Source organism: Pyrus communis, chromosome 9 (assembly GCF_963583255.1).
Source record: "Pyrus communis chromosome 9, drPyrComm1.1, whole genome shotgun sequence".
Classification (NCBI taxonomy): domain Eukaryota; kingdom Viridiplantae; phylum Streptophyta; class Magnoliopsida; order Rosales; family Rosaceae; genus Pyrus; species Pyrus communis.
In genome coordinates, this window is record NC_084811.1 from 254,915 (window position 1) to 281,679 (window position 26,765).

The window sequence follows — 26,765 nt, forward strand, 5'->3', positions numbered from 1 at the left end:
GTGGAAGTTTTCCACCCAAACAATGAGGGCATGCCAATTCGCACAAGTGCCAAGTGATCATTTCATTTGCTTGCTTTACGTTTTTTGCAAGCATTGGTATGCCATTTCATGAAGTGGTTACAGTTAATAGCTTGCAATATCATTGTTTCTTGACCTTCTATCAAGCACCAATCAGCACAATAAGTTATCAATACCTGCAAAATTATCTATAATGCTAATCCCGAAATCTTCACCTATTCAACCGTTAAACATCTATTGCAAATTATAACAAAACTTGTAAAAGTTTACAACCTCGTGTTGTCCCCACGGGATTAATACAATTAAAAGGCTGAACCTAAAATGTCATTCACTTCAGGTGACGCCACATTGTTAAATAGAAATGTGCAAACTGTCTATCGCCTTCGCACAGCAGAACTTGACCCACGCTGGACTGCAGCTGGCTGCTGAGCTTGGCCAGCTGGCTGACCAGCACCCTCCTCCGCCATGTTCATTGCTTGGGTAATGGCATTCATGACAATGAGCCCAAGAGGGATCGCGTACATCCACTGATAACATTTGAGTAAGGTCAGAATTTATTCTGTCGTCATTATCAGCACAATTAACAGAAGAAAGCTACAGAGACAATTAATTCTGTCGATACTCACATATTTAGCCCAAAAAGACCTTTCTGGTGGTGGTATAATTTCACCTTCTCCTACCTCGCCCCCAACCCCAAGAATATCCTCAGCAAACACTGGAGCTCTGTGGAAACATTTGGCAATACGATATTTACAAAGACATGATGATCAGCATAATGATGAACCTATAAATAGTATCAGCATTTAACTTCAGGCAACTGGATCATTCCATACATTACTAATCCGCCGCACATACCCTCATATATAATGCAGATCAACCAGATTAAATGGCAATTTCATAGCCACATTTTCTACCCATAACCGGAAAATAATCGAAATCAACAGAATTGATACCAATGCACCGTCTATTCTCTTAGATAATAAGATTCACCATTTTCTACTGACAGAAGTTGAAATAATTTAAAACCTTCTGTGACAGTTTAAGCAAGCAGACCATGCCAGGATCAGAACATATACTGGAGAAAGAACAAATGCAAAATAAATTCACCTTGGTGCCTGCTCACTATTCTTCAAAACCGTGTGAGAGTTAAAGGACCATTTTCCAGGCTGAAAATACAAATAACAAAAGCCATTGAATTAAGGTATGCTAATTCAACTAAACTCTATTTACATCCTCAAAAATAGGGTTTGAGGTATCGTATTTCAGTCATCTTAGGTTCATGAACAAAAAAGACCAGGAACAAAAGGGTTGATCCCAACTTACAAGTTTCATTTGCCGAGGGTATGGACATGCCCCAGGAGAACCATAATTAACTGCCAAAATGTTAATTCCATCCTGCAAATACAAATTTAATCAAAGATAAAATTTCCATATGATAAAAAAAATTAACCAAGATTGTGTTCCATTTATCTCTGGGTCTAATTTGAAAATCATGCTGATTGGAGAACATTCTTCGAACTGTTCCCATTAAGATTACAGTGACTGATCCATAGGAGTTTAGAAGTAAAACCAAAGGGTAACATGTGAAAAACAACAGCACGAGTTTACAACTCGATCAAATTTGAAGGTTACCGTGTGTATAACAAAATGCTCATCCAAACCCTCTCGTGGAAGACATCTCTGGATATTTAGAAACATTGTTAGTATACCTGCAGCTTTACTAAATCACATATACACGTAACCATAAAACCATCAGAGATAAACAGCATGTACAGCTACAATGCTGTTACAGTAGTAATTATGATCAAAAGAAGTTACTCTGACAGAAAACAAAAAAAGTTACAGGAACGTCTTTTTTCAAGCGTAGTTTCAGATTGCAAATATACAAGATGGTGCAAAGAAACACAATTAGAAAAGGATATGATCTGCTGGAAATAATAGAACCAAATCCTTGCTTAACAGAGGGCACTTAAGACTTACCGCTTTTACAGACGAAATGACATAATCCCTCCCAGGAGGATTCAAAACACTTGATGGCAATCTTATCCTATAGAAGTCATCTCCCTTCAATAGCAACTGCAAGAAAAAACATTGACATTTCAAATAAAGACAGAAACCAATTGGAAATGATAAAAGCAAAAAGGACAAGTTTAGAGGAGAAAGCTTACTGCAAACTTCTCCTTCTCCTCTTCGGTAAAGGCATTCCTCGAAAACCGCAGCTTTGTGAGTGTCTGTGACCAATACAGCCATGTCATAGTTAAGCTACTTCTTAGGTTTCTACAAATATAAGGTGATATACAAGGCATGAGAGTGCTTAAGGAGGAAAAACTAAGCCTGACACAGTGATCGTATAGGTGCTAAAGTTACTAGTCTTAAGTAAAATTCCGAAGTTCATCATCATGTGCTTGCATCCATTGCGTTGCACCTAAAGAATTTATCAACAATACATTCCTTTCTTTTCGGTTTTCGCCTAAATTTCTATGCAACCGTTTTACAAGACAAAAAAATCCGGTTCAAAATATAGAATGCGATCTCAAATCATCAATAACCAGAACCCCAATTCAATGACAACCAAATCCAACTGCAAAACCTGAAATTGCAGTTGAAAACTCTCTCATTCACAAAAAAGTTTCCTCCTTTTCTGAGCAACCAAAACATACAAGAAAAAAACTAAAAAGAAGGAAGCAACCAACCTGACCACCGTGATTCCAGGTCTTTAAGCGAGCACTGAAGGTACCAGCCGGCGAGAAATCAGAGTCCCCAAAGGCGTGATGGAGCTGGAACTGGATCTTTGAGTCCGAATCCGGATCCGAAAACCTCTTCCGGGTCGTCGATGCAGTTGTCGATGGTGGCGGAGGCGTGGATCGTGTGAATGTGAGATCAGGAGACTTGGTGTGCAGCCCTCCTTCTAGACCGAACTCCTCGTCGTCCACCAGGAGCTCATCGGATTGGAAAGCTGCTGCTACTGTAATACAGAGCACGGCGGAGATTACGAAGATCAACCGCCGGTGGGACGGCTGAGAGGAGGAGCGAGAGAGCGCCATCGAGTTTCAGTTGAAGTCCGCGACTTTTGTGAGGAGGAGAGAGAGTGAGGACTGGAGGTGAACGATAATAGGGCCCAAAAAGTGAAAATCGTAATGGGCCTGGGCCGGCCTTAAAATATATTAACTCACGAGGGCATATCAGGAAAACAAATATTATAAACACACTCCAAATCCTCCTGAGTATTCTTTTTTCCCCAAACCCTCCAAGTCCGCAACAGACGAGCCCTAAATTCTCTCTCTGGGCAAACCCAAAACGCCAACTGAAAAGTCACCAATTCCAAAGCCGTAGAGGACGACGACTGGAGAGGGATTGTGAGCGGCCATGGACGCGCTGAGGAAGCAGCTCGACCAGCTCATGGGGGCCAACCGAAACGGCGACGTTCGGGAGGTCAACCGCAAGTATTACGATCGCGATGTGTGTCGCCTCTACTTGGTCGGCCTCTGCCCCCACGAGCTTTTTCAGTTAACGGTAAATCAAACCCCTTGGCATTTTTTGTTTAATAGCACGAGGCCTTTTGCCGTAATCGTCAACTTTGACGGCGTTTGTTGTTTTCGTTCTCAGAAAATGGATATGGGTCCGTGCCCTAAGGTCCACTCTTTGCAGCTCAGAAAAGAGTATCCTTTAATGCAATTGATTGCTTCAATTTCATTTAATAATTGATGTGCATTTGAAATTCTGAAATGGAAATATTGTTGCTTATACAATTCGATGATACCACTAGGGAAGCTTAACTCTAACCCAGATACGAAGAAGCAAAAGCGAAAGGGACTGATAACTATGACAGAGACCTGGAGGATGTCATAGATAGGCTCATTGTTGAGTGTGATAGGAAAATTACTAGAGCTCTTAAGCGCCTCGAGGATGATGATGCCAAGGCTGCTATTGCCATTTCTGTCTCTGAAGTTACTCAGGTGGTCCATCATTCTATCTATTATCTTTATCGTTTCTTTATATATAAGGTAAAAGAATCTTATAGACTGCCTATTTATTGATTCTTTTGCAATTCCAGACACCAGAGATACTTGAGTTGTCAAAGCAGATCAAGGAGAAGTTGAAAGAAGTTGATCAATATGGTAACCTTTAGATAAATGCTCCGTAGCTACTGATGTCTCTTTTACTTTTGTTATTTTTCTTTTTTCTAGATTGCTATTTCAAATCAAAGCATACCCTATCTTTGGTTTGCTCGATGTTGTGTGTGTTTTTAACAATACATAAATGGTTCACATTGCTTTTTAAGATTTGTTGATCCACTAAAGTCAATGAGTCACTAATATGTATACTTAAATTTTGACTTTTGTACTACATTTCCACAGTTACTTTGACTGCCGATCTTATGTTTTCAAGCCTTTTGTTTCCAGTTTGTCTTTATTTACCAAAAAAGTTCAGTTTCTTATAATTTTCAGTTCTTGAATATGTATTAGAAATTTTATTTTGTGATTCAAATCTGCAGATCTTGAAGGCAAAACTGATCTTAAGATTCGGGCTTTGGAGATAGTAGAAGAACTCAGAGGCATTAGAGCAGATAAACAGGTACATAGTAAGTTATTGAAAACTTTATTTGTATACTGGAATTTCTTTTGCTGCTCCAGTGTATTATTCTCTGATGTTGTGGACATGTTAACAAGTTTGTCGGCACCTTGACTTATATGTTTTTTTCCCTATTAATAGTCCACGTTACTTCTGGACGCTTTCAATAAGGACCGGGCAGCTTTACCTCAACCCCTGCCAAACCCACCTCCTTTGGCACCCTTGCCTGTAGTTGTTCCTGATGCAAGAACACAGGAAATGATAAATGAAAAGTTGAAGAAGGCAGAGGACCTTGGTTAGTGAAATGAATATTCAAGTTTTCTGGATTTGGCCTGTCATGTGGTTTATCAATTGAGAATACATATCTTTTTATTAAGTTCAGAGTAAGGACTTTGTTAATTTAACTAGTTAATGCTCTGATACAGCTAGGGCTATTTTATGTCTTAAGAATCAGGTTATATATTGTCCCTAAACCTCTTTAACATCTTCAGGTGAGCAAGGTATGGTTGATGAAGCACAGAAGGCGTTGGAAGAGGCTGAAGCACTGAAGAAGGTATTATTAGATAAAAGAATAATATTTTGGGGATGGTAGTTAAGTGTTTCACCTACTCTACTAACCTTTTAACATCATTCTTTTTTTCTGAGTTTGCATTTTTGTGTTCTTTTTTACTTCCTGTAAATGGCTGCTGAGTGACTTCATTATTCTCTGTTTAGCTGCCTGCCAGACAAGAGCCTATCGTGGATTCCTCCAAGTACACTGCTGCTGATGTTCGTATTGTGAGTTCATTTTTCCTTTATCTATACTCATAGATATCACTTTGGGCAAGTGTGAGGAGTAGATTTTCATTTAATATCAGTGTTATACTGTTGTGCAACTCTTGTTTTTTCTTTCAAGCAACTCTTAACTTGTTCATCATGGTGTTGTTTCAGACTGATCAAAAGCTACGCGTTTGTGACATCTGTGGAGCATTTTTGAGTGTTTATGACAGGTAAATGTTGATTTGTGTAGTCCTGCTTGCTACCTTAGTTACTAGCTTTCCTAGGCACGCAAAAATTAGTATTTGGGGTTTCAAGCGCTTCATCTTTTGACCCAACGATTATGCCTCCTTGTCACCAGCAGGCTCTTGTGCCCAGTTTTACGAGGATAACTTTTGCAGCTAAAGAATGTGCGTCTATTTTTGTTTTATGTTTATAGATCATGCTAGCGTCTATTTTTGTTTTATGTTTATAGATCATGCTATTCTTGGCTAGAAAAATTAAGGGGAATCAACGGTACATGAACATGACCTGTTGGGGCTATTACATTTCTGAATTAAATGAATATTCTGATTTTTTTTTCTTGTGGTTTTCAGTGACCGTCGTTTAGCTGACCACTTTGGCGGGAAGCTTCATTTAGGCTATATACAAATCCGTGAGAAGTTAGCAGAGCTGCAGGTAAAGATGATCCATTTTGTAATTATATCTCTTTTTTTGTTGGTTAAAAAATGGGTTGAAGAACTGGAAATTTGTACTGGATAGTGGATACTGTTTCGACAAATACATTTCTACATTTTGGCCAAAGTAGATCTGAAAATATGTTGTCAATAGTATTACATTTTTATCTGCAAAATCTTTGAATTTCATTAAGTTTGTATTCTGAAGCTGGGGTTCAGGCGCTATGGTATAATGTTTCAAATCTATAGAGATTCTCATAAATGTGGTATCTGTGAGTATAAAATTTTCTACCATCTTATTCACTGATATAATTATTGACTCTGAATTCATAGTTCTCTGAAGTCAAGTTGTCCAAGTCTTGCACTTATCAGATATTCTTAAGGATTACGAAGCATTTTTGGGGGAAAAAATTATTATATGCTGCGAGGATGTATTCATATACTTTTGTTGTAGGATGTTTTTTGTCAGCGACATCTTTAAGATGGGTGCATGCATAACATATATAGGTTATGAATTAGGAATGGCTTTCCTCACTGTATCGTGTACTGAGGCCACACTGTTGAAGTTCTGTTTTGATATTAGTAAGTTTACTGCCGACAAAGTACTTTCCTTTTTTGAAGAATTTTAAAAGTATGTTGGATTATAGCTTGTGTACCTATGAGAAGAGTACACAATACACCCGTTTGGTTGTAGTCACCATGTATATTTGGCATTCCCTACAATAGTCAAATGACTGTTGAAAAAAGGGATGTTGATGGATATCTAAGTGATTTTTTAAGTCACCATGAAAGTGTTTTACATGTTGACTTTATCAGTGAGCATCCCCAGTTGCTAATTTTCGTTAATTTTGATCTTGAATGGTGCTTACCAAATATGACCATGTTATATCTCTCCACCAAGAGATTTGGTGTTTCGTGCCATCCTATTAAAAGGTTTGCCGCTTGTACTTTTTTGGCTATTTATATTTCAGGAAGAGAGAAACAAGAGTCGTAAGGTTGATAGGTCTGATGATAGGAGGTATGTTATTTTGCTCTTTTAGTCTTATATAAAATTTTATTCATAATGTATTTTTTATGTTAAGTTCTTATAATTACAATTCCTTTTTATTTTATTTTATTTTTAAAATTATTTACCATGTAGATCAAAGGAGCGAAGTAAGGAATGTGACAGGGAATCAAGTAGGGATAGAGAACGTGGAGCTAGCCGGGACCGGGGTAGGGATTATGATCGTAGGAGCAGAGATCGCGATAGGTACTATGATCGAGATCGTGGATATGATCGCGATCGTGACAGAGATTCAGATCGCTCCCGCAATTATGATTCGAGAAGTCGCCGTAGGTCACGCTCACGATCGAGGGAACGTTCCAGGGATTATGATCGCCACAGGTGCGTGCTCTTCCATGGTGGCTGATTTTTAATTAGTTCTGTTTATTTGACATGCAATTAGTTTTTTGTTCTTGGAACTCTAATAAACAAAGCACCAAAACACATGCGATACTTTCAGAAATTATTGTCTTTAATAGGTTTTTTTTTTTTTTTTTTAGTATTTCTTTACTGAAAAGAGCTATGAGCTTTTTATTATTTTGAAAATAGGCCTAGTGCTTTTAATTGTTAGTTTATAACATGCCTTGACCAGCATTTTTATGAGAGAATTGGAGGCTTGTCAACCTGTGTACTCTTCCCAATTGTCATTTTTCATAGCCTTGCCTATTAAAGTCATTGGTCTATTAGAGAGGGGCTGCCTTTTATTGACCACAAGCCATGCTGGTGATTGATTGCATTAGTGATTTTAGTGATTAAGAGATTTTGCCTTATCCTGTATATGCATGTCGAACAAGTGGATACCTTTTAGTGATCGTTGTCTGATATAATAATTTGTTCTTCCAGGCGTTATGATCGGTACTAGGTGATCCTTGCTGTGCTGCATGTGGAGAAAAGGATGTTTGTGTTCTTATCTAGGTCAGTTTTTAAACTCATGTACCAAGATAAAATTATGGTTATTCCAAATTGTGTGTTTTTTGCTGGAGTTGAGCTGTTTCTCCTGTGATGGGTGTAAGGACTGCTGCTTAGTTTTTCTCAACTTCGTGTTTAAGAGGTATGTTTGGGAGGTATGTTTTACTTTGTTTTTAAGATATAGCTACCTGCATGTTACTTAAATATTTGGCCGTAGAGGAGTGTCTGATTTAAGTAGTCACTCCTGCTATCTTGAATTCGACTTCAATTAAAGAGACTGGTGGGCTGATTTCCAGCATCCGTTGTCATCATTTAGTGTAATCCATATGGATTGATGTGGGTAAGGGTGGTGTCGGAACTTAACTTTACATGATACGCATCAATCCTTGCATGGAAGAGGACGAAAGCTGTCGGAACAATTTTAGGAGTGAAGTTCTCGTTGGCACAAAATTGTCTTGTGCGGTATGTGATACGGATCAGTGATCTTGTGCGTTTAACTTTCTTCTGAACATAAAATGCGTCTGGTGATGTATGACCTATATCTGGCATGAGAAAATTCAATCGACCTCATAACATGGTGGTCAAGTCATGTAATTCACTAACATGTAACTGTTTACAATTTGTCATCAAAGTCTTGAGTTTTTGCAACTGGTCTTTTACCTTTTTTTTATCTCGGGGTTTGATTACAGGTTTTTATTTTTTAAGATTTTAGTGAAATTATTGTAATGATTAGAAAGTAGTGGTTTAAAATCTCTCGTTGTGATTAGTTGCCCCAAGTGAGATCCTGCTAACATACTGTCGTAAAATGTTTTAATCCACGGAAAATGCTGGCAAACCATTCACGATTTTTAACCGGTTTTGATTTTTTTACAAAAACCATTCATTTTGGTAATGTTATGGGTTTCACTACTTTTTTATTTTTTTGGTGTTTTACTACTCATTATTTTATTTATTGCTCGGTTTTCAGCTGATCTATTCTATAAAAGTGATACTTGTGGCTGATTAAAAGGTTAAAATTGGTTTCAAATTCCTTATAAAGTTTTCTTTAATGTTTTGAAATTTCAGGTAGGACGATTTAAAGATGTTCTTGGGGGCAGAAATCTGCTTTGGCAATGTTTTGGGAATGCTTATATTTTGTTTTATGGCTCAAAAATGGAGAAACTCCTAAATGCCGGCCTTAATCTCATGGAGAATATTTCGTGAATATAAAACAAAACTCGCATTTTTCTATGGGTTTTGGAAATGAGTGAAGAAGACTCTGTAAGACTTTCCGTTTGGTGCTCATAGTTATGGCAATGCATAGAGTTCCACTACTATTCTTTTTAATTTATAAAAATTCATTTGTGAATCAATAAATGGTAAAACTGTTCCAAATGTCTTATAAAGTTTTTCAAAAGGCACGGGATAACTTTTTTTTTTTTTTTTAGTCGGTTTACAAAAATCATCATTTAATGTATTTGTTTTCACCGTCATCCCACCAAAAGGTTTTGAAAACTAATGTGAGTAATTCCTTTGGTTGTGGGAATCCATTTTGGCAATGCTTTGGGAACAATGTTTGGCTACTCAAAAATGAGTAGGAACTCCTACTCAAAATTCTCAATATTGTTCGTTGTCAATTTATAGAACTTCATGGTTATAATTAGAACTGTTCATATTATAAATCACCCTATGAAGATCGTCTTTGCAAAAAATCAATTAAAACTAAGATCATTTAGTCATCAAACTCTTTAAAAACAAATAATCAAAATTGGTAAAAGCATTACGGACCGTTTATGTATTTGCTACAATAGATTGTTTAAATGACTTTAATTTTAATTTATTTTTTACAGAGATGATATTTACAATGTGATCATAAGCACAAAGCTTTGTGATTAAAATACTAAGAGTTATGAGTAGGAGTTCTTACTCATCTTTGAGTAGCCAAGTATTGTTCATGCTTTGGACCTTAATATTGTATTTCACTTATTCTATTAAAATACATTCATGGCTCAAATCGCTTCCAAATGTCTTATAAAGTTTTCCTTAATTCTTACAGAAAACATTTGGTGAAATTTACAGTTTTCACAAAAATTATGGGTTAACATTCACGGTTTTTGGTTGCTTTTGCAAAATATTACATAAATCATCATTCAAACTATTTATTTTCACCTTCATTTCGCCGTCTAGTTTTAAAAATTAAAGAAGATCTTCCATTGATATTCTTAAGGGAGGAACCTCATTTTAACAATATTTTGAGCCTCACAACTATATTTTTCACTTATTTTTTTAGTTTTCGAGTTAAATATTACATTGAGTATACATTTATTGCTCAAAAAACTGTGAAACTGCTTTCAAATGCCTTATAAAGGTTTCCTTCAAGCTCAATGAAAATACTTCGCAAAAATAAAAAAATCGCATTTTCACAAAAAAAAAAAAAAAAAAAAAAAAGGTTAATACTTATGGTTTTTAGTTGGTTTTGCAAATTCGTACATAAATCATAGTTCAACATACTTATTTCACCTTCACCTCACCATGGAGTTCTAAAATTTAAGTAAGACTTTCCATTGATATTCTTGAGGATGGAACTCCCCATTTTAGCAAAGTTTTGAGCCTCCCTATTGTATTTTTCACTTATTTTCTTAGTTTTCAACATAGATATTATACTAAATATACATTTATTGATCAATAAAACATAAAATCACTTCAAAATGCCTTATAAAGTTTACCTCAATGATCACGGAAAATATTTCGCGACAATAAGAAATATGCATTTTTACAAAAAATGTTGGTTAAAACTCACAGTTTTTAGTTGGTTTTGCAAATTTTTACATAAATCATTATTCAAATAATTTATTTTCACCTTCGCCTCACCGTTAATTTTGAAAGTTAAGTAAGACTTTCCGTTGATATTCTTGAGGATGGAACCCCATTTTAACAATGTTTTGAGCCTCACTATTATATATTTCATTTATTTTCCTAATTTTCGGTTTAAATATTACACTAAATATATATTTACTACTCTATAAATCGTAAAACCACTTACAAATGCCTTATAAAGTTTTGCTTAAAGCTCATGGAAAATATTTCGCGAAAACAAGAAGTTTGCATTTTTCACAAAAAAAAGTTGGCTAACACTCTCGATTTTTAGTTGATTTGCAAATTCGTACATAAATCATAGCTCAACCTACTTATTTCACCTTCACCTCATTGTGAAGTTTTCAAAATTTAAGTAAGACTTTCTGTGGATATTCTTGAGGATGGAATCCCATTTTAACAATGTTTTGAGCCTCACTACTTTATTTTTCATTTATTTTCCTAGTTTTCGGCTTAAATATTATACCAAATATACATTTATTACTCAATAAACCGTAAAATCACTTCCAAATCACTTATAAAGTTTTCCTTAAAGCTCACAGATAATATTTTGCGAAGATAAAAAATTCTCATTTTTCACAAAAAACGTAGGTATTGATTTTGCAAATTCGTACATAAATCATAGTTCAACATACTTATTTCCCATTCAGCTCATCGTGAAGTTTTAAAAATTAAATAAGACTTTCCGTTGATATTCATGAGGATGGAACCCCATTTGAACAACATTTTGAGCCTCGCTACTATATTTTTCATTTATTTTTCTAGTTTTCGGTTTAAATATTATACTAAATATACATTTATAACTCAATAAACCTTAAAATCGCTTCTAAATACCTTATAAATTTTTCCTTAAAACGAACGGAAAATATTTTGCGAAAAGAATAAATTTGCATTTTGCACAAAAAAATGTGGGTTGGTCATAGTTTTTAGTCGGTTTTGCAAGTTTTTACATGAATCATCATTGAGTCTATTTATTTCACCTTCGGCTCACCCTTAAGTTTTGAAAGTTAAAGTAAAACTTTCCGTTGATATTCTTAAGGGTGAAACCCCATTTTAACAATGTATTGAACCTCACAACTCTATTTTTCACTTATTATCTTAGTTTTTGTGTTAAGTATTGTACTGAATATACATTTATTGCTCAAAAAATTGTAAAACCGCTTCCAAATGCCTTAGAAAGTTTTCCTTAACGCTCACGAAACATATTTTGCCAAAAGAAAAAATTTGTATTTTTCACAAAAAAATGTGGGTGTCACGGTTTTTAGTCGGTTTGGAAATTTTTACATAAATCATCATTCAAACTATTTAGGGTTTTTATCACAAATGGTCCCTGAAATTGACACACCCCATCAAGATAGTCCTTGAATCCACACATAAACTTTGACTAGAAAAAAAAAAAAAAAAAACCAATTAATTAATTTTAATCCCATAGTTACCACTACGAAAAACCCTTATCCTGCTCCAGCTTCTCCATTGTTGGAGCCTGCAAGCTAATCTCCACATCAATGCTCCTCATCCCGCTCTTCCCCTGGTACAAATACACCATCCCGTCGAGCTGATTGTTCGACCCGCTTCTCATCCCCTCGGGTTTTCCCCATCCAAAATCCACCTCATAGACCTAGAATATTGGCTAGCTCCGCACCGCCACGCAGTTCACTTCCGGGTCCTTCAACTCAAAAAGCTTATGCGAGCTCTCCCACTTCGTGTTCCTCTGATCGACTGTTTCGCGTTGTGCCCCTCGATTTCTGACACACCCCAACCGAAGTCGAGACGTGCTAGCCATCACGTGAGGGTGACGTAGCCAAGTGTGTAATAAAAGCGTATACGATAATAAGAAAAGGTGAATTAATAAAAACCAACTAAAACTTAGCTATACTAAAGATAATACGAAGTGTGTGGAAGTAACTCAGTCAAGCTACAAACGTTTCAGAGCATAGGCATCACAAGTGCAGTCAAACTGAACAAGTATTAATTATACAAACCAGGGAGAAAATCCCTACATTTATTTATAGAAATGTCAAAACCGTTAGGAAGTCCTTGTAAGCCACCAAATATGATCAGCTACCTAGAACTTGGAGGGGCGCAAAACAGAAGGATGAGTGGGCAAAAACAAAGTGTTTGAAAACACATTTATCTTTTCTGAACATAGTAACCCTTCACTGTAAAACCCGTATAGTTTTCAAAAAATAATACTACATATATATAAAACAACGCACAAGAGCAGTGAAACCCAAAATATACCATTTCATAACGTTTAAATCTTGCAAGCCAGGTGTAGAAACAATGTAAGATAACATGCCAGTCGAAGTCACTTAATGTGACCTGTACGATTGGAACTATAGCTCATAACCCTAGGCGAGCACACGAATCAGAGTCACCTGATGTGACCTGTACGACATGCTAGGTATAAATATGTATGCTCAAGTGCTACAGTCACTTGAAGGCTGTGCGATAAATCACAGGTCACCTACGAGTCATAACCACCTATTGTGGTCTGTACGACAGGTTAGCACCAGCCTTGGATCTAAGGTGAGCGTGCAGTGCGGGAGGTGAACGATCACGTGAAGGCTAGCCCTAATCCCTGGGCGGGAGCACTAATACCGGGTTTGTAAACATTTTGGGATGATGGTGAATGATCACGTAAAGGCTGGTCCTAATCCCAAAATGTTTAAATATTATACTAAATATACATTTATTACTCCATAAACCGTAAAATCGCTTTCAAATTACTTATGAAGTTTTCCTTCATGCTCACAAATAATATTTCATGAAAATAAAAAATTCTCATTTTTCACAAAGAAAAGTGGGTTAACACTCAATAAACCTTAAAATCACGTCCAAATGTTTTATAAAGTTTTCCTTAAAATGCATGGAAAATATTTCGCGAATAGAAAAAAATTGTATTTCTCACAAAAAATATGGCGTCAACACTCACGGTTTTTAGTCGGTTTTTCAAGTTTTTACATGAATCATCGTTCAATCTATTTATTTTCACCTTCGCCTCACCTTTTAGTTTTGAAACTTAAAGTAAGACTTTCATTTGATATTTAAGGATGATACCCCATTTTAACAATGTATTGAGCCTCACAACTATATTTTTTTTCACTTATTCTCTTAGTTTTTGTGCTAAATATTGTATAGAAAAACATTTATTGCTCAAAAAACTGTAAAACTGCTTCCAAATGGCTTATAAAGTTTTTCTTAAAGCTCAGGAAAAATATTTCGAGAAATTAAAAAATTTTCATTTTTCACCAAAAAATGTGGGTTAACATTCACAGTTTTTAGTTAGTTTTGCAAATTCGTACATAAATTATAGTTCAACATACTTAGTTCTTAAGACTTTCCGTTGATATTCTTGAGGATGGATGTCACATCCTGGCCCGAGGGGGACCACTTCCCGGGCATGCTCCACCACCGTAGCACGATATTGTCCGCTTTGGGCCCCGGCCATGCCCTCACGATTTTGTTTCTGGGAACTCACACGAGAACTTCCCAATGGGTCACCCATCCTGGGAGTGCTCTCGCGCGCTACTCGCTTAACTTCGGAGTTCCCATGGAACCCGAAGCCAGTGAGTTCCCAAAAGGCCTCGTGCTAGGTAGGGATGAGAATATACATATAAGGATCACTCCCTGGGCGATGTGGGATGTCACAATCCACCCCCCTTAGGGGCCCGACGTCCTCGTCGGCACACCATGGCCAGGGTTAGACTCTAATACCAAATTGTCACATCCCGGCCCAGGGGGGACCACTTCCCGGGCCCGCTCCACCACTGTAGCACGATATTGTCCGCTTTGGGCCTCGACCACGCCCTCACGGTTTTGTTTCTGGGAACTCACACGAGAACTTCCCAATGGGTCACCCATCCTGGGAGTGCTCTTGCGCACTACTCGCTTAACTTCGGAGTTCCCATGGAACCCGAAGCCAGTGAGTTCCCAAAAAGCCTCGTGCTAGGTAGGGATGGGAATATACATATAAGGATCACTCCCCTGGGCGATGTGGGATGTCACAATGGAACCTCATTTTAACAATGTTTTGAGCCTCACTGCTATTTTTTTCAATTATTTTCCTAGTTTTTGGTTTAAATATTAAACTAAATACACAGTTAATACTCTATAAGTCATAAAATCGCTTCCAAATGCCTCATAAAGTTTTCCTTAAAGCTCATCGAAAATATTTAGCAAAAAAAAAAAAAAAAAAAAAATTCACAAAAAATGTGGGTTAACACACAAGGTTTTTAATCGGTTTTCCAAATTCGTACATAAATTGTTGCCCCATTTATTTATTTCACCTTCACCTCCCTGTGAAGTTTTGAAAATTGAAATAAGACTTTTTATTGAAATTCTTGAGGACGTAACCCCATTTCAGCAACGTTTTGATCCTCGCTACTGTATTTTTCACTTCTTTTCTTAGTTTTCGGCTTAAATATTATACTAAATATACATTTATTGCACAATAAAACGAAAAAGAGCCTCCAAATGCCTTATAAAGTTTTCCTTAATGCTTACAGAAAATATTTCGCGAAAATAAAAAATTTATTTTTCACAAAAAATATGGGTTAACACTCATAGTTTTTAGTCAGTTTTGCAAATTTGTACATATATCACCGTTCAATCTATTTATTTTCACTTTCGCCTCAATGTGAAGTTTTGAAAATAAAGGTGAGACTTTCCATTGAGATTCTTGAGGTGGAACCCCATTTGACAATGTTTTGGTCTTCATTATTGTATTTTTCACTTATTTTTTTTCTTCAGTTTTCGACTTAAATATTCTACTAAGTATACATTTGTTGCTCAATAAATCATAAAACTGCTTCCAAACACCTTATAAAGTTTTCCTCATAGAACATATTTCGTAAAACTAAAAATTTGCATTTTTGACCAAAAAAATGTGACTCACGATTTCTAGTCGATTTTACAAATTCGTACATAAATAATTCGTTCAATGTAATTGTTTTCAACTTCGCCTCACCGTGAAATTTTGAAAATTAAGGTAAGACTTTCCGTTAAGATTCTTGAGGGTGGAACCCCATTTGACAGTGTTTTGGTTTTCACAATTCTATTTTTCACTTTTTTTTTACTTTTCGGCTTAAATATTCTACTAAGTATACATTTGTTGCTCAATAAATCATAAAACTGCTACCAAACACCTATTAAAGTTTTCCTTAATGCTTGCGGAAAATATTTTGCAAAAATAAAAATTTTCATTTTTGACAAAAAAAACGTGGCTTAACAAACTCAGAGCTTTTAGTCGTTTTTGCAAATTCGTTCATCAATCACCGTTCAATCTATTTAATTTCACCTTAGCCTCCATGTGAAGTTTTGAAAATTAAGGAGAGATTTTCCATTGAGATTCTTTAGGGTGGAACCCAATTGATAATATTTTGTTCCTCACTATAGTATTTTTCACTTACTTCTTTTAGTTTTTGGCTTAAATATTTCACTAAGTATACATTTGTTGCTCAATAAATCATAAAACTGCTTCCAAACACCTTGTAAAGTTTTCCATAATGCTCGTGGAAAATATTTCACAAAAATAAAAAATTTCATTTTTGACAAAAAAAACATGGGTTTTGAAAATTAGTATATAAATCACCGTTCAATCTATTTATTTCCAACTTTGCTTCAATGTGAAGTTTTGAAAATTAAGGTGAGACTTTACATTGAGATTCTTGAGGGTGGAACCCCATTTGACAATGTTCTGGTCCTCACTATCGTATTTTTCACTTAGTTTTTTAAGTTTTTGGCTTAAATATTCCACTAAGTAAACATTTGTTGCTCAATAAATCATAAAACTGCTTCCAAAAAAATTATAAACTTTTACTTAATGCTCGCGGAAAATATTTCACAAAAATAATAAACAATTCATTTTGGACCAAAAAAAGGTGGGTGTTAACACTCACGATATTTAGTCGGTTTTGCAAATTCGTACACAAATTACCGTTCAATCTATTTACTTTCACATTCGCCTCAATGTGAAGTTTTAAAAATTAAGGTGAGACATTTCATTGAGATTCTTGAGGGTAGAACCCCATTTGACAATGTTTTGGTCATCACTATTGTATTCTTCCCTTATTTTTTCAGTTTACGGCTTAAATATTCTACTAAGTATAATTTGTTGCTCAATAAATCATAAAACTGATTCCAAATACCTTATAAATTTTTGCTTAATGCTCATGGAAAATATTTCGCAAAAATAAAAATTTTTCGTTTTTGACCAAAAAAACATGGGTGTCACGGTTTTTAGTCGGTTTTACAAATTCGTACATAAATCACCATTCAATCTATTTATTTTCATCTTCGCCTCAATGTGAAGTTTTGAAAATGAAGGAAAGACTTTCCATTGAGATTCCTGAGGGTGGAACCCCATTTGACAATGTTTTGGTGCTCACTTTTGTACTTTTAAATTATTTTTTTTCAGTTTTCGGCTTAAATATTCTACTAAGTATACATTCGTTGCTTAATTAAAATCATAAAACTACTTCCAAACACCTTATAAAGTTTTCCTTAATGCTCGAGGAAAATATTTCGCAAAAATAAATTTTTTCATTTTTGACCAAAAAAACGTCGGTTAACGCTCACGATTTTTTGTCGGTTTTATAAATTCGTACATAAATGATCGTTCAATCTATTTGTTTTCACAATCACCTCACCATGTAATTTTGAAAATTAAGATAAGACTTTCTGTTGAGATTCTTGAGGGTGAAACCCCATTTGACAATGTTTTGGTCTTCACTATTGTATTTTTCACTTATTTTTTCAGTTTTCGGTTTAAATATTCTACTAAGTACACATTTGTAGCTCAATAAATCATCAAACCAATTCCAAACATGTCACAAAATTTTCCATAATGCTCGCACAAAATATTTTGCAAAAATAAAAATTTGCATTTTTGACAAAAAAAAAACATGGGTTAACACTCACGATTTTTAGTCGTTTTACAAATTCGTACATAAATCTTCGTTCAATCCATATGTTCACCACACCGTGAAATTTTGAAAATTAAGATAAGACTTTTCGTAGAAATTCTTGAGCGTGGAACCCCATTTGACAATGTTTTGGTCCTCACTATTGCATTTTTCACTTATTTTTTTAGTTTTCGGCTTAAATATTCTACTAAGTACAAATTTGTTGCTCAACAAATCATACAATTGCTTCCAAACACTTTATAAATTTTTCCTTAATGCCCGCGGAAAATATTTCGCAAAAACAAAAATTTTCATTTTTGACCAAAAAACGTGGGTAACTCACGGTTTTTAGTCGAATTTGCAAATTCGTACATATATCACTGTTCAATCTATTTATTTTCACCTTCACCTCAATGTGAAGTTTTGAAAATTAAGGGGAGACTTTCCATAGAGGTTCTTGAGGGTGGAACCCCACTTGAGAATGTTTTGGTCTTCACTATTTTATATTTCACTTATTTTTTTAGTTTTTGGCTTAAATATTCTACTAAGAATACATTTGTTGTTCAATAAATCATAAAACCACTTCCAAACACCTTAAAAAAAATTTCCTTAATGCTCACGGAAAATATTTACAAATTTTTTTTTTTCATTTTTGAACATAAAAACGTGGGTTAACACTCACGATTTTTAGTCAGTTTTACAAATTCGCACATTAATCATCGTTCAACCTATTTGTTTTCACCTTCACCTCCTTGTGAAATTTTGAAAATTATGATAAGACGTTCCTTGAGAATCTTGAGGGTGAAACCCCATTTGACAATGTTTTGGTCCTCACTATTGTATTTTTCACTTATTTTTTCTGTTTTCGGCTTAAATATTTTACTAAGTATACATGTTGCTCAATAAATCATAAAACCGCTTCTAAACACCTTATAAAGTTTTCCATAATGCTCACAGAAAATATTTCACAAAAAATAAAAATTTGCATTTTTGACCCAAAAAATGTGGGTTAACACTCACGATTTTTAGTTGGTTTTTCAAATTCGTACATAAATCATTGTTCAATCTATTTGTTTTCACCTTCGCCTCATCATGAAATTTTGAAAATTAAGATAAGACCTTCTGTTGAGAATCTTGAGGGTGGAACCCCATTTGACAATGTTTTGGCCCTCACTATTGCATTTTTCACTTATTTTTTCAGTTTTCGGCTTAAATATTCTACTAAGTATACATTTGTTGCTCAATAAATCATAAAACCACGTCCAAACACCTTATAAATTTTTCCTTAATGCTCACGGAAAATATTTCGCAAAAATAAAAATTTGTATTTTTGACCAAAAAAGATGTGACTCATGATTTTTAGTTGATTTTACAAATTCGTATATAAATCATTCGTTTAATGTAATTGTTTTCAACTTCGCCTCATCGTGAAATTTTGAAAATTAAGGTAAGACTTTCTGTTGAGATTCTTGAGGGTGGAACCTCATTTGACAATGTGACATCCCACATCGCCCAGGGGAGTGATCCTTATATGTATATTCTCATCCCTACCTAGCACGAGGCCTTTTGGGAGCTCACTGGCTTCAGGTTTCGTAGGAACTCCGAAGTTAAGCGAGAAGGAGGCTAGAGCTATCCCATGATGGGTGACCCACTGGGAAGTTGCTCGTGAGTTCCCAAAAACAAAACCGTGAGGGAATGGTAAGCCCAAAGCGGACAATATCATGCTACGGTGGTGGAGCGGGCCCAAGAATTGATCCGCCCCGAGCCGGGATGCGACGATTTGGTATCAGAGCCTAACCCTGGTCGCATGTGTGCCGACGAAGACGTCAGGCCCCTAAGAGGGGTGGATTGTGACATCCCACATCACCTAGGGGAGTGATCCTTATATGTATATTCTCATCCCTACCTAGCATGAGGCCTTTTAGGAGCTCACTAGCTTCGGGTTCTGTAGGAACTCCGAAGTTAAGCGAGAAGGGGGCAAGAGTAATCCCATGATGGGTGATCCACTGGGAAGTTGCTCGTGAGTTCCCAAAAACAAAATTGTGAGGGAATGGTAAGCCCAAAGCAGACAATATCGTGCTACGGTGGTGGAGCGGGCCCTGGAAGTGATCCGTCCCGGGCGGGGATGTGACAACAATGTTTTGGTCCTCACAATTCTATTTTTCACTTATATTTTTACTTTTGGGCTTAAATATTCTACTAAGTATAAATTTGTTGCTACAATAAATCATAAAACCCCTACCAAACACCTTATAAAGTTTTCCTTAATGCTTACGGAAAATATTTCGCAAAAAAAAAAAAAAAAAAAAAATTCATTTTGGAACAAAAAAACGTGGCTTAACACTCACAGCTTTTATTCGTTTTTGCAAATTCATTTATAAATCACCGTTCAATCTATTTAATTTCACCTTAGCTTCCATGTGAAGTTTTGAAAATTAAGGAGAAATTTTTCATTGAGATTCTTTAGGGTGGAACCCCATTTGACAATGTTTTGGTCCTCACTATAGTATTTTTAACTTACTTCTTTCAATTTTTGGCTTAAATATTTCACTAAGTATACATTTGTTGCTCAATAAATCATAAAACTGCTTCCAAACACCTTATAAAGTTTTCCATAATGCTTGTGGAAAATATTTCACAAAAATAAAAAATTTCATTTTTGACAAAAAAACGTGGGTTAACACTCACAACTTTTAGTCGGTTTTGCAAATTAGTACATAAATCATTGTTCAATCTATTTATTTCCAACTTCGCTTCAATGTGAAGTTTTGAAAATTAAGGTGAGACTTTCCATTAAGATTCTTGAGAGTGGAACCTCATTTGACAATGTTTTGGTTCTCACTATCGTATTTTTCACTTAGTTTTTTAAGTTTTTGGCTTAAATATTCCATTAAGTAAACATTTGTTGCTCAATAAATCATAAAACTGCTTCCAAACACCTTATAAAGTTTTCCTTAATGGTCACGGAAAATATTTCACAAAAATAAAAAAAAATCATTTTGGATCAAAAAAAGGTGGGTGTTAACACTCACGAGATTTAGTCGGTTTTGCAAATTCGTACACAAATCACCATTCAATCTATTTGTTTTCACATTCGCCTCAATGTGAAGTTTTAAAAATTAAGGTGAGACCTATGTTTTAGTCTTCATTATTGTATTCTTCCTTTATTTTTTCAGTTTACGGCTTAAATATTCTACTAAGTATAATTTGTTGCTAAATAAATCATGAAACTACTTCCAAATACCTTATAAAGTTTTGCTTAATGCTCGTGGAAAATATTTCGCAAAAATAAAAAATTTCATTTTTGACCAAAAAACGTGGGTTAACACTCACGATTTTTAGTCGGTTTTGCAAATTCGTACATAAATCACCGTTCAATCTATTTATTTTCATCTTCGCCTCAATGTGAAGCTTTGAAAATGAAGGCAAGACTTTCCATTGAGATTCTTGAGGGTGGAGCCCCATTTGAAAATGTTTTGGTTCTCACTATTGTATTTTAAAATTTTTTTTTTTTTTTTTTCAATTTTTGGCTGAAATATTCTACTAAGTATACATTCGTTGATCAATAAAAATCATAAAACTGCTTCCAAACACCTTAGAAAGTTTTCCTTAATGCTTGTGGAAAATATTTAGCAAAAATAAATTTTTTTCATTTTTTGACCAAAAAAACGTCGGTTAACACTCACGATTTTTTGTCGGTTTTATAAATTCGTACATAAATCATCGTTCAATCTATTTGTTTTCACAATCGCCTCACCATGTAATTTTGAAAATTAAAGTAAGACTTTCTATTGAGATTCTTGAGGGTGAAACCCCATTTGACAATGTTTTGGTCTTCACTATAGTATTTTTCAATAATTTTTTCAGTTTTCAGTTTAAATATTCTACTAAGTATACATTTATACCTCAATAAATCATCAAACCAATTCCAAACACCTTACAAAGTTTTCCATAATACTCGCGCAAAATATTTCGCAAAAATAAAAATTTGAATTTTTGACCAAAAAAAACATGGGTGTTACCTCACGCTTTTTAGTCGTTTTACAAATTCGTACATAAATCTTCGCTCAATCTATATGTTCGCCACACCGTGAAATTTTGAAAATTAAGATAAAACTTTTTTTTTGAGATTCTTGAGGGTGGAACCCCATTTGATAATGTTTTGGTCCTACTATTGTATTTTTCACTTATATTTATAATTTTCGGTTTAAATATTCTACTAAGTACAAATTTTCTGTTCAATAAATCATACAACTGCTTCCAAACACTTTATAAATTTTTCCTTAATGCTCGCGGAAAATATTTTACAAAAATCAAAATTTTCATTTTTGACCAAAAAACGTGGGTTAACACTCACGGTTTTTAGTCGGATTTGCAAATTCGTATATAAATCACTATTCAATCTATTTATTTTCACCTTTGCCTCAACGTGAAGTTTTGAAAATTAAGGGGAGACTTTCCATAGAGATTCTTGAGGGTGGAACCCCACTTGACAATGTTTTGTTCTTCATTATTTTATATTTCACTTATTTTTTCAGTTTTTGGCTTAAATATTCTACTAAGAATACATTTGTTGCTCAATAAATCATAAAACCACTTCCAAACACCTTAAAGTTGTCCTTAATGCTTGCAGAAAATATTTACAAAAATAAAAATTTTCATTTTTGAACATCAAAACGTGGGTTAACACTCACGATTTTTAGTCAGTTTTACAAATTCGTACATAAATCATCGTTCAACCTATTTGTTTTCACCTTCGACTCATTGTGAAATTTTGAAAATTAAGATAAGACTTTCCATTGAGAATCTTGAGGGTGGAATCCCATTTGACAATGTTTTGGTCCTGACTATTGTATTTTTCACTTATTTTTTCTATTTTCGGCTTAAATATTCTACTAAGTATACATGTTGCTCAATAAATCATAAAACTGCTTCCAAACAGCTTATAAAGTTTTCCTTAATGCCCGAGGAAAATATTTCACAAAAATAAAAAATTTCATTTTTGACTGAAAAAACGTAGGTGGTAACTTACGGCTTTTAGTCTGTTTTGCAAATTTGTACATAAATCACCATTCAATCTATTTATTTTCAACTTCACCTTAATGTGAAGTTTTGAAAATTAAGGTGAGACTTTCCATTGAGATTTTGGAGGGTGGAACCCCATTTGACAATGTTTTGGTCCTCACTATTGTATTTTTCACTTATTTTTTCTGTTTTAGGTTTAAATATTCAACTAAGTATGCATTTATAGCTCAATAAATCATCAAACCAATTGCAAATACCTTACAAAGTTTTTGATAATGCTCACGGAAAATATTTCGCAAAAATAAAAATTTGCATTTTTCACCAAAAAAACATGGGTTGACACTCACGAGTTTTAGTCGTTTTACAAATTCATACATAAATCTTCGTTCAATCTATATGTTTTCACCTTCGCCACACTGTGAAATTTTGAAAATTAAGATAAGACTTTTCGTTGAGATTCTTGACGGTGGAACTCCATTTGACAATGTTTTGGTCTTCACTATTGTATTTTTCACTTATTTTTTTTTTCTTCAGTTTTTGGTTTGCATATTTTACTAAGTATACATTTGTTGCTAAATAAATCATCAAACCGCTTCCCAACACCTTACAAAGTTTTCCTTAATGCTTGCGAAAACTATTACTCAAAAATACGTGGGTTAACACTCATGATTTTTAGTCGGTTTTATAAATTCGCACATAAATCATCATTCAATCTATATGTTTTCACCTTCGCCTCACCATGAAATTTTGAAAATTAAGGTAAGACTTTCCGTTGAGATTCTTGACGGTGGAACCCATTTGACAATGTTTTGGTCTTCACTATTGTATTTTTCACTTATTTTTTTAGTTTTTGGCTTAAATATTCTACTAAGTATACATTTGTTGCACAATAAATCATAAAACCGCTTCCAAACAAGTTATAAAAATTTTCCTTAATGCTCGCAGAAAATATTTCGCAAAAATAAAAATTTGCATTTTTGACAAAAAAAACGTGGGTTAACACTCACGATTTTTAGTCGGTTTACAAATTCGTACATAAATCATTTTTTAATCTATTTGTTTTCATATTCACCTCACCATGAAATTTTGAAAATTAAGGGTGGAACTCCATGTGACAATGTTTTGGTCCTCACTATTGTATTTTTCACTTATTTTTTTTCAGTTTTCGGCTTCAATATTCTACTAAGTATACATTTTTTGCTCAATAAATCATAAAACCGCTTCCAAACACCTTATAAAGTTTTCCTTAATGCTCGCGGAAAATATTGCCCAAAAATAAAAATTTGCATTTTTGACCAAAAAAACGTGGGTGTTACTCACGATTTTTAGTCGGTTTTACAAATTCGTACATAAATCATCGTTCAATCTATTTGTTTTCACCTTCGCCTCATCGTGAAATTTTGAAAATTAAGATAAGACTTTTAGTTGAGATTCTTGAGGGTGGAACCCCATTTGACAATGTTTTGGTCCTCACTATTGTATTTTTCACTTATTTTTTTCTGTTTTCGGCTTAAATATTCTACTAAGTATACATGTTGCTCAATAAATCATAAAACTGCTTCCAAACACCTTATAAAGTTTTCCATAATGCTCACAGAAAATATTTCACAAAAATAAAATTTTGCATTTTTGACCCAAAAAACGTGGGTGCTCACGATTTTTAGTCGGTTTTACAAATTTGTACATAAATCATCGTTCAATCTATTTGTTTTCACCTTCGCCTCATCATGGAATTTTGAAAATTAAGATCAGACCTTCCGTTGAGAATCTTGAGGGTGGAACCCCATTTGATAATGTTTTGGTCCTCACTATTGCATTTTTCACTTATTTTTTCAGTTTTCGGCTTAAATATTCTATTAAGTATACATTTTTTGTTCAATAAATCATAAAACTACTTCCAAACACCATATAAAGTTTTCCATAATGCTCGCAGAAAACATTTTGCAAAAATAAAAATCTTCATTTTTGACCAAAAAAACGTGGGTTAACATTCACTGCTTTTAGTCGGTTTTGCAAATTCGTACATAAATCACTGTTCAACCTATTTTTTTTTAGCTTCACCTCAATGTGGAGTTTTGAAAATTAAGATGAGACTTTCCATTGAGATTCTTGAGGGTGGAACCCCATTTGACAGTTTTTGGTCCACATTATTGTATTTTTCACATATTTTTTTTTTTTAGTTTTCTGCTCAAATATTCTACTAAGTATACATTTGTTGCTTAATAAATCATGCAACCGCTTCCAAACACCTGATAAAGTTTTCCTTAATGCTCGCGGAAAATATTTTACAAAAATAAAAATTTACATTTTTGACCAAAAAAACATGGATATTCACGATTTTTAGTCGGTTTTACAAATTCGTACATAAATCATTCGTTCAATCTATTTGTTTTCACCTTCGCCTCATCGTGAAAGTTTGAAAAGTAAGGTAAGACTTTCTGTTGAGATTCTTTAGGGTGGAACCCCGTTTGACAATGTTTTGGTCCTCACAATTCTATTTTTCACTTATTTTTTTAGTTTTCGACTTAAATATTCTACTAAGTATACATTTGTTGCTCAATAAATCATAAAACCGCTTCCAAACACCTTATATAGTTTTCCTTAATGCTCGTGGAAACTATTTCGCAAAAATAAAAGTTTTCATTTTTCACCCAAAAAACAAGGGTTTACACTTATGGCTTTTAGTCAGTTTTGCAAATTCGTACATAAATCACCGTTCAATCAATTTATTTTCACCTTCACTTGAATATGAAGTTTTGAAAATTAAGGTGAGACTTTCCATTGAGATTCTTGAGGGTGGAACCCCATATGACAATGTTTTGGTCCTCACTATAGTTTTTTCACTTACTTCTTTTAGTGTGTGGCTTATATATTCCACTAAGTATACATTTGCTGCTCAATAAATCATAAACTCACTTCGAAACACCTTATATAGTTTTCCTTAAAACACATGGAAAATATTTCACAAAAATAAAAAAATTTCATTTTGGACCAAAAAAACGTGGGTTAACACTCACAGTTTTTTCAAATTCATACATAAATCGTCGTTCAAACTATTGCTTTTCGACTTCGCCTCACCGTGATGTTTGAAAATTATAGTAATACTTTCCGTTATATTCTTGAGGGTGCAACCCAATTTTAACAATATTTTGGGCTTTCGACTTAAATAGTCTACTAAATATACATTTGTTGCTCAAAAAATCTTAAAGTCCGCTTCCAACTGCCTTATAAATTTTCCTTAATGCTTACAAAAAATGTTTCACGAAAATATAATATTTGCATAAAAAAAGGGTTAACATTCACGGTTTTTTGTTGGTTTTTACAAATTCATACATAAATCGTCATTCAAACTATTCACCTTCGCCTCACCGTGAAATTTGAAAATTATAGTAATACTTTTTGTTATGTTCTTGAGGGTGGAACCCCATTTTAACAATGTTTTGGGTCTCCCTACTACACTTTTCACTCATTTTTTTAGTTTTCGACTTAAATAGTCTACTAAATATGCACAATAAATCGTAAATCCGCCTCTAAATGCCTTATGATAATTTTTCTTAATGCTCATGGAAAATATTTTGCGAAAATAAAAAATTTGCATTTTTGACAAAAAAGTGGGTTAACACTCACACTTTTTTGTTAGTTTTTACAAAGTCGTACATAAATCATCATTCAAACTCTTTATTTTCACCTTCACCTCACTATGAAGTTTGAATATTAAAGTAATACTTTCTTTTAATATTGTTGAGGGCGGAACCCCATTTTAACAATATTTTGGGCTCACTACTATATTTTTCACTTATTTTTTTAGTTTTCGACGTAAATAGTCTACTAAATATACATTTGTTGCTCAATAAATCGTAAATCCGCTTCCAAATGCCTTATAAAATTTTCCTTAATGTTCACGGAATATTTCGCGAAAAAAAAAACTTTGCACTTTTGACGAAAAAAACGTGGGCTAATACTCATGGTTTTTAGTTAGTTTCTACAAATTCGTACATAAATTGT

General features: G+C 34.2%; 2 protein-coding genes across 3 annotated transcripts; one reads left to right on the forward strand and one right to left on the reverse strand.

The window, feature by feature from the left end:
- Positions 1–180: 180 nt before the first annotated feature.
- LOC137746229 (uncharacterized) lies at positions 181–3,109 on the reverse strand. The gene is made up of 8 exons (XM_068486303.1): positions 2,712–3,109; positions 2,187–2,249; positions 1,999–2,094; positions 1,651–1,698; positions 1,342–1,413; positions 1,126–1,184; positions 645–741; positions 181–545 (listed from the first exon to the last, which is right to left on the reverse strand). Exons 1-8 carry the CDS (start codon positions 3,060–3,062, stop codon positions 393–395), a joined length of 939 nt encoding a protein of 312 aa, XP_068342404.1. The 5' UTR covers positions 3,063–3,109; the 3' UTR covers positions 181–392.
- Positions 3,110–3,253: 144 nt separating this feature from the next.
- On the forward strand, positions 3,254–9,332 carry LOC137745567 (uncharacterized). Of its 2 annotated transcripts, XR_011069698.1 has the most exons (14): positions 3,254–3,531; positions 3,625–3,677; positions 3,806–3,974; positions 4,073–4,136; positions 4,514–4,593; positions 4,732–4,885; positions 5,082–5,143; positions 5,305–5,367; positions 5,521–5,579; positions 5,943–6,024; positions 6,995–7,041; positions 7,165–7,410; positions 7,912–7,983; positions 9,043–9,332. XR_011069698.1 is itself a non-coding variant. In XM_068485536.1 (13 exons), the coding sequence occupies exons 1-13, from the start codon at positions 3,385–3,387 to the stop codon at positions 7,928–7,930; spliced, it is 1,245 nt and encodes a 414-aa protein (XP_068341637.1). In that variant the 5' UTR covers positions 3,254–3,384; the 3' UTR covers positions 7,931–8,621. The 2 variants fall into 2 exon arrangements, 1 of the variants encoding a protein (XP_068341637.1); XM_068485536.1 differs by lacking the exon at positions 9,043–9,332 and having other exon boundaries at positions 7,912–8,621.
- The last annotated feature ends 17,433 nt before the right edge of the window (positions 9,333–26,765 follow it).

Bases quoted from the DNA above. Each gene is read 5' to 3' on its own strand.
- LOC137745567 (XM_068485536.1), top strand. From the start codon at position 3,385: ATGGACGCGCTGAGGAAGCAGCTCGACCAGCTCATGGGGGCCAACCGA. The intron at 4,137-4,513 runs GTAACCTTTAGA...TCAAATCTGCAG, and splicing joins GAAAGAAGTTGATCAATATG to ATCTTGAAGGCAAAACTGAT. The intron at 4,594-4,731 runs GTACATAGTAAG...CCCTATTAATAG, and splicing joins GCATTAGAGCAGATAAACAG to TCCACGTTACTTCTGGACGC.
- LOC137746229 (XM_068486303.1), bottom strand. From the start codon at position 3,062: ATGGCGCTCTCTCGCTCCTCCTCTCAGCCGTCCCACCGGCGGTTGATC. The intron at 742-1,125 runs GTGAATTTATTT...ATGTTTCCACAG, and splicing joins AATAGTGAGCAGGCACCAAG to AGCTCCAGTGTTTGCTGAGG. The intron at 546-644 runs GTGAGTATCGAC...AAATGTTATCAG, and splicing joins GGTCTTTTTGGGCTAAATAT to TGGATGTACGCGATCCCTCT.